A 13,579-nucleotide genomic window follows, 5' to 3' on the forward strand; every position below is an offset into this window, starting at 1 on the left:
TGAATTTTATATCTCCATTCTCAACACACTCACGTATGAAATGAAACCTTGTGTCTATGTGTTTGCTTCTCCCATGAAACACTGGGTTCTTTATCAAATCTATGGCTGATTTGTTGTCAACATGCAACACCACAGGACTAACTTTCTTTCCTGTTAACTCACTAAACAACCGACGCATGCATATCCCATGGCATGTTGTACTTGTCGCCGCCATGAATTCTGCTTCGCATGAGGAAATAGCTACACTCCTTTGATTTTGCAACGCCCAAGTAACCAGATTTTCATTAAGATAGAATGTCATTCCTGATGTGCTACGTCTGTCATTTACGTCCCTTGCAAGATCACTATCTGTGTACCCGGTTACAATGTCTTCTCCATTCCCCCTAGTGTACTTTAATCCATAATCAATGGTTCCTTTGATATACCTTAGAATATATTTCACTGCTTGTAGATGCTTGACTGTGGGTCTTTCCATGAATCGACTTACAATCCCGACAGCATAAGAAATGTCAGGTCGAGTGTGTGTAAGATATCTTACCTCCAATAATGCTTCTATACTCTGTGTGATTTACCGGGTCTCCCTCTTCATCTTTCGTTAGCTCTAAATTGGATTCCATTAGGTATTTACATGAGTTGCACTCAGCCATGCTTGCCTTCTCCAGGATATTTTTCGCATAAGCTGTTTGCTTTAGAGTAATACCATCCTTTTGTTGACCCACTTCAATACCCAGGTAGTATGTCAATGAGCCAAGGTCACTCATTTCAAACTCCTGTTGCATTTGTTCTTTGAAGAGCTTCACCTCATCACTACAATTTCCTGTAACAATCAGATCATCAACATACACCCCACCCATTAAGAGCTTACCATTCTTCTTCCTTGTGTAAACTGCATACTCTTGTGGGTATCTTGTAAATCCCAAATTTTTTAGACATTTATCCAGATAGAAGTTCCAAGCTTTAGGAGCTTGACGAAGCCCATACAAAGCTTTTGACAGCTTGTATACTTTTCTTGGTTCATTTTGATTCATAAACCCCTCCGGTTGAGTTACATAAACTTCTTAATCCAAATCTCCGTTTAGAAATGTAGATTTTACGTCAAGATAATGAACAATCCATCCATTTTTACCTGCAAGGGCAAGCAAAATACGTACTGTTTCAAGTTGTGCAACTAGTGTAAAGACTTCATCAAAATCCGTCCCAGGTTTCTGAACATATCCCTTTGCTACCAACCTCGCCTTGTGCTTCAAAACGTTTCCTTCTAAATCCTTTTTCAGTTTGTAAACCCACTTAAGACCAATGGGTTTTCGACCTGGTGGGAGTTCAACCAGATTCCATGTATTATTTCTTTCAATGGCTTCCAGTTGACTTCTCATTGCTTATCCAATCAACATTTTCACTAGCCATGGAGTATGATAAAGGCTCCTCACTATCATGCATGAATAAAAGTTCGTCACACTCATCATAAATATCATCCAATGAACGATATCATTTTGGGGCTCCTCCACCTGTTGATTCTGATTCAGTACTTGTAGAAGCATCTGAACTGGTCGAACTTGAGGGTGTAAGTGTAGAGGTTTGTGTACTTATCTGTTGGGTTTGTTCTGGTGCAGGACTTTGCATCCAGATTTGATGTTCCTGGTTGCTCACATCTTCATATTTATCTTCTGGAGAGTAGCCTTCAATTGTAAAAGTTGCTACTGGTATACTTTTTTTAACAAAGTTGACTTTTCCCATGACCAAGCTTTATCTTCTTCAAAACATACATCCCTACCGATGCATATTTCCCCTGTGTCTGGATCAAACAATCTATATGCTTTCGTTCCTGTCTCGCATCCTAGGTGCAACAAGCGTTTGCTTCGATCATTAAGTTTCTTAAAATGACTTCATATTGCTCTTGCATGAGCAATACACCCAAACACTCTTAAGTGATCAACTTGTGGCTTTCTTCCAGTCCACATTTCATAAGATGTTGCATCTTTTAAGGCTTTTGTGGTCACCCGATTAAGAACATAAACAACATGATGTACAGGCTCTCCCCATAATGTTTCTGATACATGCATGCTCTTGAGTATACTTCTTGCCATCTTTACAACAGTGCGATTTCGTCTCTCCACCACTCCGTTTTGCTGTGGAGTATATGGTGTCGTGTAGTGCCGATTTAGACCGGTTTCTCCATAATACCTGGTGAATTGTTTAGACAGAAATTCACCACCACGATCTATTCAAAAAGTCTTTAACTTTTCACTAGTTTCAATTTCAACCGATATCCGGAACTTTTTGAAAACACTGAAGTCTTCATCCTTAGACTTCATCATATATACCCACATTACTCGAGTAAAATCATCAACTAACAACATAAAATAGCGGTTACCAGTAGGTGTGGGTGGTGAAATAGGACCACAAAGGTCCTCGTGTACTAGCTCAAGCCTCTATTTTGCCATGAAGCTTGCTTGTGCTGGGTATGACTTTCATGTCTACTTTCCCACTAGACATCCCTCACACAACCGTGTAAGGTTATCTATCTTTGGTAGTCTACAAACTAAGTTCTTGTCTGACATTTGTTTGAGGGCACTAAAGTTAACATGACCCATTCGTGCATGCCATAACCAAGTTTGTTCACAAGTTTCTCCAAGCAGACATCTAGACCCAACATCATTCAAAATGATTTTATAAAGACGATTTGGAGATTATTTTACCTTCATGAGTAGTCTCCCTTTTACATCATGAACCATAGAAACGATCCATGTATCAAGATCCAGTCACAATTCCCTATTAGTTGACCCTAACTTATGATATTATTTCACAAGCTTGGGATATAGTTTGCAGCTTTCATTTCTCCCCATTCTTGCATTGAAATATGATAGAACCTTTCCCTTCTATGCACACCTTGGACCCATCTCCAAATTTTACATAACCTTGAGTTGTTTGTTTAAGATTATAAAACTTATCTTTCTGACCGGTCATATGGTTACTTGCTCCATTGTCTAGATACCACACATTTGACTGAGTTGTTTCATCACTTGCTAACTTCAGTTTTGGTGTCACTTTTTCTTCATTCAGGAACACCTCCTCTATTGCTTCATTATTGTCAAAAGAAGCCAATAAAAATGTCGGTTTAGCATGATCTTGGGTCAGATTTGCTTCATGGTTCCTTTCACGTCTTGGGTTTCTACACTCTGAGGCATAATGCCCAAATTCTTGACAGTTATAACATTGGAGTTTGCTCTTGTCGTGAGTGTTAGATGGCCCACAATTTCCTTCTCATTGTTGGTCAGCTACGCCTCCTCCATGGCCTCTTCTATGACCTCTACCATGGTTGCTATAGTTGTTCTATCTGCCACGACTTCTTCCACGACCTCATTGATTGCTTGGATTGCTATGGTAGGATCTGTGAGAGGATTTTGAGTCCTCTTCACTTTGCTTCTTGTTTCTTTTAGACCATTCTTGGTGAGTCAATAGAAGCTTCTTTTCTTCAACTTCACTGTGCCCTCGGATTCTCTCCTCGTGAGCTTTCAACCTACCAACAACTTCTTCAACAATGATATTATCAAAATCCGCGAATTGCTCAATGGTTGATGCAATATGCAAAAACTTTGATGGAACTGCCCGTAGTAGCTTCTTCACTATATAAGCTTCCTCAACTTTGTCTCCTAAGGCCCGAATATTGCTTACAATATTGTTTATCTTCATAGCAAACTCATCCACTCTCTCCATCTCCTTCATACTTAGAACTTCAAATTCTACTTTTAACGTGTGCACCCTTGCTGTCTTTACTCTATCAGCCCCCATGTACATGATTTTTACAGTATCCCATGCTTCCATTGCTATTTGTTTTTCTGCCAACGATAGCAGCATATCTTCTGGGATTCCTTGATAAATGGCTGCAAGTTCCATCTTATCTTTTCTAACTTCAACTACATCTTTTGGTTTACTGGGCTCTATAGCTTCCCAAACACCTTGTGCTTGCATGAACACTTTCATTTTAATGGCCCATGCAACATAATTGTTTCTTGACAGCATAGGATAGTGCAGTGTAATCTGCCCATCCTTCTCGTTCCTTGACGAATCTCCCATGGATGCAAATCGGGGTTGATATTTTGGCATAAACTTGGAGCGCTCTGATACCAAATGTTGGTTTATAGCCTTCTTGAATTACTTGTGTTAAGCAGAAAGAAAATGGAAAAAGAAGATGAAAAGATTTTACTTGGTTTCGTTAGTATGTGCAGTGAAGAAAATGGAGAGATAACAAATTGCCAAAAGTTATAACCAAGTTGCTGTCACACGTTTTCATTTATACATAGACTAATACAAAGAGAACAAACATTAAATAACATTAAATGGACAGCTGACCTCTAGACTTTTTATCCAACTACATCACTAAACATACATAAATGGAATTGGTTGACAACTATGATTAATGCAAAAAGGAAATAACAACTTCTTAAAATATGGATAACCTCAAGTGATTGTCATAATTCTTCTTCATTTTTTATAAATATTATGGATTAATATAATATCAGTAATTACCTTGCCAACACTGCTGAAATCTGTAGGGGTGAATCTGCCATCATCACCGAGATTGTTGAAGAAATCGTAAACCGTATACAACCTCATGGCATGGTGAAAAATTTAATTGGTATCAAGTCTCGTGTAGATGAATTATATTTGTTATTGGATATGGAGGCAGTGGAAGAGGTGCGCATGGTAGGGATATTTGGAATGGGAGGAATCGGTAAGACGACTATTGCTCATGCTTTGTTTCGATTAATTGCTCATAAATTTGAGTGTAGTAGCTTTGTTGAAGATGTTAGAGAGAATAGTTCCAGTAAAAAAGATATATACGCCTTACAAAAAAAGATTCTAAGAGATATGAAATGTCATCACAAGCAAAAGATTCTTCTAGTTCTTGATGACGTGGATGATGTTAAGCAACTAGAGTTCCTAGCTGCAACACCTGAATTTGGTCCTGGAAGTAGAATCATTATAACCACTAGAGACGAGCATCTGTTATCAAATGCAAACGCCAAATACAAACCTGATTTTTTACCTATGAATGAAGCTATTGAGCTCTTCTGTAGACATGCTTTTCAAAAAAGTAGTCCTCTGGAAGGGTATGAGGAGCTTGCATATCGTGCAATACACTATGCTAGCTGCCTTCCTCTAGCCCTAAAAGTTCTAGGCTCATTCTTCCATGGAAGACAAATAGGTGTGTGGGAAAGTGCTTTAGACAGATTAGCCGAAGCATCGGATGATAAGATTTTTGAGACACTGAAGTTAAGTTTTTACGGACTAAATTCTTTTGAGAAGCAAATATTCCTAGACATTGCATGTTTCTACAAGGGCAAAGATGAAGAACACGTAACTAGAGTACTCGACAGCTTTGGTTTTCACCCAGTGATAGGGATTAGTGTTCTTATTGAAAAATCTCTTATAACCATTTCCAATAAAAGGGTAGATATGCATGACCTCATACAGGAAATGGGTTGGAAAATAGTTCGTGAGAGTTTCCCGAATAGCAGGCTATGGCAACCTGAACAAGTCCATGATTTTTTCAAGGGAAAGAAGGTAGCTAGATTTAATCACTCTCTTTACTAAGTTGCTTTTCTTGTATGTTTTTATAATGAGTAAGGTGTGATCACTGTTTACTTCTTTGTAGCAGAATCCTAAAGCAATTGAAGCCATAATGTTGATGGACTATGATGCAAAGTTGGGAATAAGTGCTGATGTTTTTGCAAGAATAAAAAATCTCCGACTACTTGATATCAATGGGAAATTCACTTCTACCCAACCTCCATATTTCCCTGATGAGTTGCGCTGGCTTTGCTGGAATAAATACCCATTCAAGTTTCTGCCATTAACAGATATGTGTAAGCTTGTTGGGCTGGACGTAGTCGGAGGAAACATTAAACGTTTATGGAAGGGGCTAAAGGTAACTATTTAGCTTTTTCCGATAATTGTCGGCTTCTATTTGTATGAAATCTGAATGATGCTGATATTATTTTTTTCTTGATTTGTGTATTTATTACTTGTCAGATACTACCGAACTTGAAATTCGTGCACCTCGAAAACTTGTGCAACCTCACATCCTTTCCAGATGTGTCTGGTGCCCCAAATATAGAGAGGTTAATCTTGTCAGATTGTAGGGGATTGGTGGAGGTTCATGAGTCTCTTGGAGCTCACAGACGACTTATTTACTTGGACATAAATGATTGCTATCAGCTCAAGTGTCTCCCATCCAGGTTTGAGATGGAATCCTTGGAGACTCTAATTATCTCTAGATGCTTTAAGCTTGAGAGATTCCCAGAAGTCTCCCCATGTATGGTTAAACTATCACAAATACATATTTCTTCTTGTAAAAGAATAAAGGAACTGCCATCATCGATTGAATATCTGTCTAGCCTAAGCTTCTTGAGTCTCACAAATTGTTCGAATCTTCATAACATACCAGACTCTATTTGTGAGTTGAAGTATCTTAAGTGCCTTCATCTTAACGACTGCATGAAACTGGAATTTGTTCCAGAGAAGCTTGGAAGCATGAAAATATTAGAAGAGCTTTGGTTAGGATTGACGAATAGTGCACGTGAAGATATGAAAAAAGCTGAAGATTGTGAGCTACCATACTTTGGATGGCTAGGGAAGAATTCTGTTCGTTTTCATAGTTTCATAGGTTTGTCTTCCTTGAGAAAATTAGATCTCAGTTATAGACAAATTGAAGAGGAAAGCTTCCCCGAAAATCTTGATGCATTTTCCTCCTTGGAAGAATTATATTTAAGTGGCAACTCTCAGTTAGTCCAGTTACCTCCAAGCATCAGCCATCTTGTGAGTCTTAAATGCCTGGAGTTAAATAACTGCAGCCGACTTGAAAGTTTGTGTGCGCTTCCATCAAGCATACAAGTATTGAAGGCAAATTATTGTTTGTCACTGAAAAAGATAGGAGATTTATCAAAAGAGAGCGAATGGTTGTATAAGATATGGCTAAGTCATTGCCAAAGACTCCTAGAGGATGAAGAAAATCAGCAATACCTTGCTAATATGTTGCAACAATCTTTCATTAAGGTGGTTCCTCAATCTATATCTTATCCCACTTATTTAATTGCAATACTTGTCCCATATATATATATATATATATATATATACACACATCCTACTCCATAACATATATATTGTTTATGAAAGAAACAGTTGAAGCATGATGTTTTTCTTTTGACTACAGAAATGTGCTGCTGTAAATCATCGTTTAAGTATTGCTGTTCCTGGAAGCAAAATTCCAAGCTGGGTTAAAGAAGAAAAGCACGGGTGCAGAATATCAATAGAGTTACCTCACAAATGGCATACCCAAATCATGGGTTTCGTGGTATGTGCTGTGTTTCGTAGGATGGGGCCATATGCTTTTCCTCGCATCATCTTCAAAATTTCAAGTGTTGGAAAGGTGACTCTTCAGTCAGAGATTCATCGCATGGATAAAAAGGAGTATTGCATGAAGGATGCAACTGAAAAGGCTGAGTATACGTCCAATAATGTGTGGATTAGCTATATGCCGGTTGGTTTTTTTCAGAAGATGTATAATGATCTTCAACCTGAAGATTGGTCTCATATTGAAGGTAATCTTCACATGACTGTAACGTTAACCAATGGTACACAGTCTTTAAGATGTGGGGCACATGTTATCTTCAAAGAAGATGTCCAACGCACCACGACTTGTATGTCTGATTTCGGGAATGTGATGCATGTTGATGATGAGGATCCACGATATGATGAAATTATATCTGGAAACACTTGCGTCGTCTATGAAGAAAAGTCTAATGAGAAGAGCTTGATGCCTTTAGGAAGTAGAATCTCAAAAAGGCGCAGCACGAAGGAGATACATGCCGTCTTTAAAAAATACATTGAGGGTAAAAGGAATGACGTTCCTTTCAAGGAACTATTTGTCTTTAGCTTCAGTTTATTCATCGTTATCTCTTATTTATTCAAATAGTTCGGTCTTTATCTATAACTAGAGTTAGAGTCCTACTTTTATTCATCTTGTAATCATTAGCAATATATAAACCCTTCTAGGGTATCGTTTGAATAATAAGAAGAAAACAGAAGTCTTGAATAAAATATTTTTGTTCCAAGGTTAGTTTCTTCTTGGTAATTATAAGTCCCTTGAGGAATTTTAATTTTGTAATTATTTAGTACAAGGATAGTTTTAGAGAGTTTAAGAAGTATGATGGGAAAATGCAACCACAAATGGTAAGATTGTGTTTGGTTGCGGTAACCTGTTTTTAGTTTTATTTTATTTTAAGAATGGAGCTTTTATTGGGAAATTTATAAATTATGTTTGGTTAAAACTTTTTTAGTTTTTAGTTTTTGTTTTAAAAAATTAATAAACGTGTTTGGTGTGTATATTTTCTATTCATTTTTCAGTTCTATTATTTTCAATATATAGGGTATAAAGTGTTTTTGAAAAAAAGCTACTGAAATTTTTTAAAAGCTATTTTAAATAAATAAATAAGGGTTAGGGTAGATGGGGTGGGTGCATTGATAGGTAGGTAGGGGTAATGTATGAAGGTGGGGTGTGTAACATCCTAAAAACTATAGTAATAATTTTCATTTTTAAGAGAAGCATAACTCATCAAAATCATTGTTTCACATCATGACATCAAAATCATAGTATCAAAATATAACACCTCTCAAAACATAAAACCAACAGATGATGTGCACAGTCAAATCCTCTGCTTGCTCCGATCCTTATAAGTACCTAAAACATTTAAATCCACAACTATAAGCCAAAACTTAGTGACTTTTCCAAAATACCCCACACAATAATACATATATAATGCATGAACACCAGGCCTACAACCCAAGGCCAAACCGCCATCAGAGCCTACAACACACAAGACTGGACCGCTCTTCTAATGCTCAAGTATGTTTTTCCTTTTTCTACATTAAAATCAAAAATATACTTCCAATAGATCCTTCTTCTGCATGAATTGTTTGATTCTGTGGATCCGGTCTAAGGTGATTATGTCACTGGTATTCATCGTTAGGGTTTGCAGAAATGAAGGGAGTTAAGGCGTAGGACAAACACAAGATAATTTGATAACTCCCATTACTATTTACTGGTTTTTTTTTTTTTTTTTTTTTTTTTTTTTTTTTTTTTTTTTATAAATAAATCTATGTATATTAACTTTATATGTGAAAGCAAAGCATAGACTCCAGGAAATTGATAGTTTTTGATTAATCACATGATATATTTAATAACACTCAACACTATTAGTTTGCAAAGATGGGGTTATTGTTGTTCTCCATGTCAAAGTTGTGATTGGACTTCTATTGTCCAATTTTTGATTGATCACATGATAACCATTAGATTGCCTTATATCTTTCTTCTTCAAAATAGTTACACATATTATTAAAAGGCGATGAGCTTTCTTTCATATAGATTGACTTTTTGTTAATTCTTCTCTTTTTCTTGAAAAGCATGAAATTTTTTGTTATTAGTTTCTTAAAAGAATGCAAAGACATGTGGAAGGACTGATATCACCAAACTAATAATATCTTCATTTATTTGGACAATTGAAGTGATAATTTGTTGTTTATATATATATTGATTGATCTTTTATGTTCCAAATGTATGACAACTAGCAGATTCAATTTTACAATGAACAAAGGAGGGGCAAGTGGTGGCACAAGTGTGGCAGGTTGTCCCACAACTGCAACATCAACAGCTGTTTCCCAAAAACAAAAATCTTAGCAGCAGACAGTTGATAATGATATTGGAAGTATTGTTGACAATTTCAGTATTGTTGTTAATGTTGCAAGGGTAAACTTTCTATCTTTTTTCCTTCAAGAAGGAATTGTTATTAGTAAAGTTAGGTACTAGGTAGTGTTTGATATGATGGAAACCGAGAATGAATGGAATGGTTCATTCTATTGAAATGTTAAAAAGCTAGTTATTTAGCTTGATGGAATGGAATCGACCATTCCATCTTTCCATTTTGTTAGGTGCTTTTTTTATCATTCCATCATTGTGTAGCACTTGGTTCCTGGTACGTAAATCTTATTTGAGTATTTTCCATTTTTAGCCTTGGACTCGGCGAGTCATAGGTCCGACTCGCCGAGTAGAGACGGGACCCGGGACACGTTTAAGTTGGCGACTCGACGAGTCCATATCCTGGACTCGGCGAGTCCGCGCTGTCTGATGAAACCCTAATTTCCAAGGGTTTGCACCCTATTTAAGCGGCCATTTGCGCCCGAACTCCGCCCCATTCACCCTCAGAAGCTCTCCATACGTCCTAGCCTTTGTTCTTGTGAGTTTGAAGCTTATTAGTGTGTTTCCTTGAAGATTTTGTGAAGGAAGAGGAGTAGATCAAGAGGAAGGGAAGGAAGCCAAGCATCTTAGTGATTCTCTCAGTGATTTCTTTGAGGTATAACCCGTTTTCCCTCTGTTTTTATGCTTATTTCTCCATTAAGTCTTTCTTGAGCCCTTCCCCAAGTTTGTATGTACAAGATAAGTCGTAATAAGTTGTTTGACCTTTAGATCTAGGCAAGATTAAGCTCCAGGAGCTCAGATCCGTTACCTTTATGGACCCTTGTTGCTTGTTCACCCTAGATCTACCCTTTTGAGGCATTTTGAGCCCTAAATCCCTCATTGGTGAATATCTACATGTAAAGTTGGAAACTTTACGTGTGATTCATGCTCTAGGAACCCAGATCTGTGAATGGCATAGGATGGAATCGAGCAAAATCGTGTATTTAGTGATTGCATGGCGACGACTCGGCGAGTCGTTCATCTGACTCGGCGAGTCTGCTCGCGAGTCTCCGAGTTGTCCCCTTTTCGTTGTGTCGAGTTTGAGTAGTGAGTCACGGGGTGTGACTCAGTGAGTTGGAAGCCGAACTCACCCATTGAGGAACTCGACGAGTCAATGCCCTGACTCGGCGAGTTCAAGGCAATCTTCTTAGATCAAGAACAGGCTCGACGAGTTGTTCATACAACTCGGCGAGTCTCAGCATGGTGTTCATCGGATGAAGATGAACTTGCCGAATTGTTCATACAACTCGGCGAGTAGGATGAAGGACTTGAACAATCAGTTTGGAAGGAGAACTCATCGAGTCAACACCTAACTCGACGAGTAGAAACAGGACCCAGGTCAGTCGATTGGACAGGGACTCGGCGAGTTGGCAAGCCAACTCGGCGAGTCGGGTCAACTGAAAGTTGACTTTGACTTTGGCTTATGGCATGATTAGGGGTAAAATGGTCATTTTACCCAAAAGGACAGTTAGCAGTGTTTGATTTAGTATGTTGTGGGAATTTCAGCCGTAGGATTTCCGGAGCAGCAGCAGCAGTAGTAGATGATCAATTCCCACATAGACCAGCAGCTATTTCGAGTTGAGTTTCCTTTCTAGTAGGAACGGGTCTAAGGCACCAAGGCCGACCCGTGTAGATGAGATGCTAGTACTAGAGTGTGGTCCGAGCCCGTATCTCTGGGTTTAGTCAAGTATGATATATGTGTCGATATGATAGAGTTGCTTATACTTGTTGTCTGTGTGATACTTGTATGTTATGGGTTGGCGGTTGAGTGTGGGCAGGGCCTGTATCTCTCCGAGAGTGGAGTGTAGGCTAGGCCCGTATCTCCCAGATAGTAGAGTGTGGGCGAGGCCCGTACCTCCCGGCTAGCGAAGTGTGGGCAGGGCCCGTTCTTCATAAGTACGGGCGAGGCCCATATCTCCCGGCTAGCGAAGTGTGGGCAGGGCCCGTATCTTCCCGAGTGTGGGCGAGGCCCGTAACTCCTAGCTGAATGTTGTTTGTTATATGCGTGCATGGTATGAGGTATTATGGGGGAACTAACTAAGCTTTGTGCTTACGGTTTTCAGTTTTGGTTTCAGGTACCTCCTCAGCCAGGGGAAAGGAGCCGACGCAGTAGCAGCATGTCACACACACTCTCTTGTTTCCACAGTTACGAGTTTATTCTGGGATTGTTACTCTGATATTTTGGTTGATCAAATGTTGTGGTTTTCACTTTGGTTTTCGATGTGAAGTGGTTCAACTAAAAAATGTTTTAACTGTTAATGTTTTCTATGTTATGTTTTATAAACGAAATTTTTGGACGTGAAAATTGGGTCGTCACACATTGATTGGGATGGAATGAAAATTGTGATATAACACACTTTTATTTACAGAAATCTGTTAAACAAATATTTTTTTAAAATTTAATGATTTTAGTTATATTGTAGTCTTTTAGGGGTTTTAAATGAACTATTATTATGTTTACCAGTTTTGTAAATAATGATTTATATAGTAAATTGCACTTTTGGTCCCTAAGCAATTTGCTCAAATTAACATTTTTTTTAATTTTTTTATTTTTTGAACAGAAAATGACAAATTACGTGATTTTCCCAAAATAATGAGACTTTTCTGTTAAAAAACATTTAGTACTTTATCAAAAATTTTCCAAAATAATGAGATTTTTCTGCATAATACCATTTTTTGTAACGTGTTTAGACTAAAGTTCCAAAAATCATCTATAATTATGGGGACCAAAATTGTCCAAAAATATTACAAAAACATCAAATAAGGACTAAAATCGCAAAATCAACTATACCTAGGGACTAAAAATGTAAGTTACTATAATTTCTATGCTTACAATCAAATAATATATTATAACATAGATTTAAAACCATATCTTGTATTTACATATAATATAACAAACTCAAATTCAAATTCATTCCATTCTTTTACACTAACCAAACATGATCATGGAATGGAATGACTCATTCCATTCCATCCTCTGATTTATCTTGTAGGTCATCGATCCTCCTGTCAGAAACTCACAAGAAGCTTTCATGATGGAGGTGCGTACATCAAGAATGGTAAGAAGAAAAATTAATACAGTCATCACCTTTTGATACTGATTATCTTTTCTTTTCAACTAATGAATGGAAACGAATGTACAACTTGTTAAACAATAGGTACAAGCAACAGATTCTTTGTTGAAATTGGTATCAGAGTTGAAGCAAACAACTATATTTTCAGGATTTGCATCATTGAATGATCATGTGGAATAGAGAACAAAGGAACTAAAGCATCAAGCTGAAAAGACTGATAAAATATTAGCAAGAATTGGTGAAGATGTTGCTAGCCTTAAGGAAATGGAATCACTTTACTTTTCATATGTTTTTAGGGCAACAAAGTCAAACCAACACTTTCATGATCAATGAACATTAATTATGTCAATCATATGCTATTTATGATATGTTTTAGGTAAAACAAATAAACTAGAAAAACAATTCCTAAGTTCACATGCAACCTACTTTGATTCTATGTTTTGACTATTGAACATATAACTTTGAATTGCAAAACAAGAACCCTAAGAGTGGAGGCTATTTTCCAAAATAACAATCTAGGGTTAAGTGTTACATGCCTTTTAATTGTTATAGTAAACAACTGGTGATCCTCTTGATCTTGATCTTCTTGGAAGGTTAGCACCACAAATGTAATGCTTCTAATGGAATCACACCCAAGAACTAGCAAAAAGAAAACTTGTGAGGAGAGAGGCTAGGGTATGTAATTTTCAGCCTAGGTTTCTTCAAGAGAATG

The 13,579-nt window shown here is 37.5% G+C and overlaps 1 protein-coding gene and 1 pseudogene across 1 annotated transcript in view; both read left to right on the top strand.

Annotated features, from left to right (window-relative positions):
* Positions 1-8,044, top strand: part of LOC145086886 (TMV resistance protein N-like) — a 31,479-nt gene extending 23,435 nt beyond the window's left edge. Inside the window, exons 2-5 of the mRNA XM_079024736.1 lie at positions 4,554-5,565; positions 5,660-5,929; positions 6,034-7,056; positions 7,214-8,044. Of these exons, the coding sequence (XP_078880862.1) occupies positions 4,554-5,565; positions 5,660-5,929; positions 6,034-7,056; positions 7,214-7,975 (3,067 nt within the window). The 3' untranslated portion in view covers positions 7,976-8,044. The remainder of the gene's footprint in view (positions 1-4,553; positions 5,566-5,659; positions 5,930-6,033; positions 7,057-7,213) is intronic.
* A 1,599-nt stretch (positions 8,045-9,643) lies between these two features.
* LOC145089616 (mediator of RNA polymerase II transcription subunit 22a pseudogene) lies at positions 9,644-13,200 on the top strand (annotated as a pseudogene).
* Positions 13,201-13,579: the final 379 nt, after the last annotated feature.

The sequence above is a fragment of the Lactuca serriola genome, chromosome 2 (genome assembly GCF_051521515.1).
Source record: "Lactuca serriola cultivar US96UC23 chromosome 2, Lser_US96UC23_V15, whole genome shotgun sequence".
NCBI lineage: Eukaryota > Viridiplantae > Streptophyta > Magnoliopsida > Asterales > Asteraceae > Lactuca > Lactuca serriola.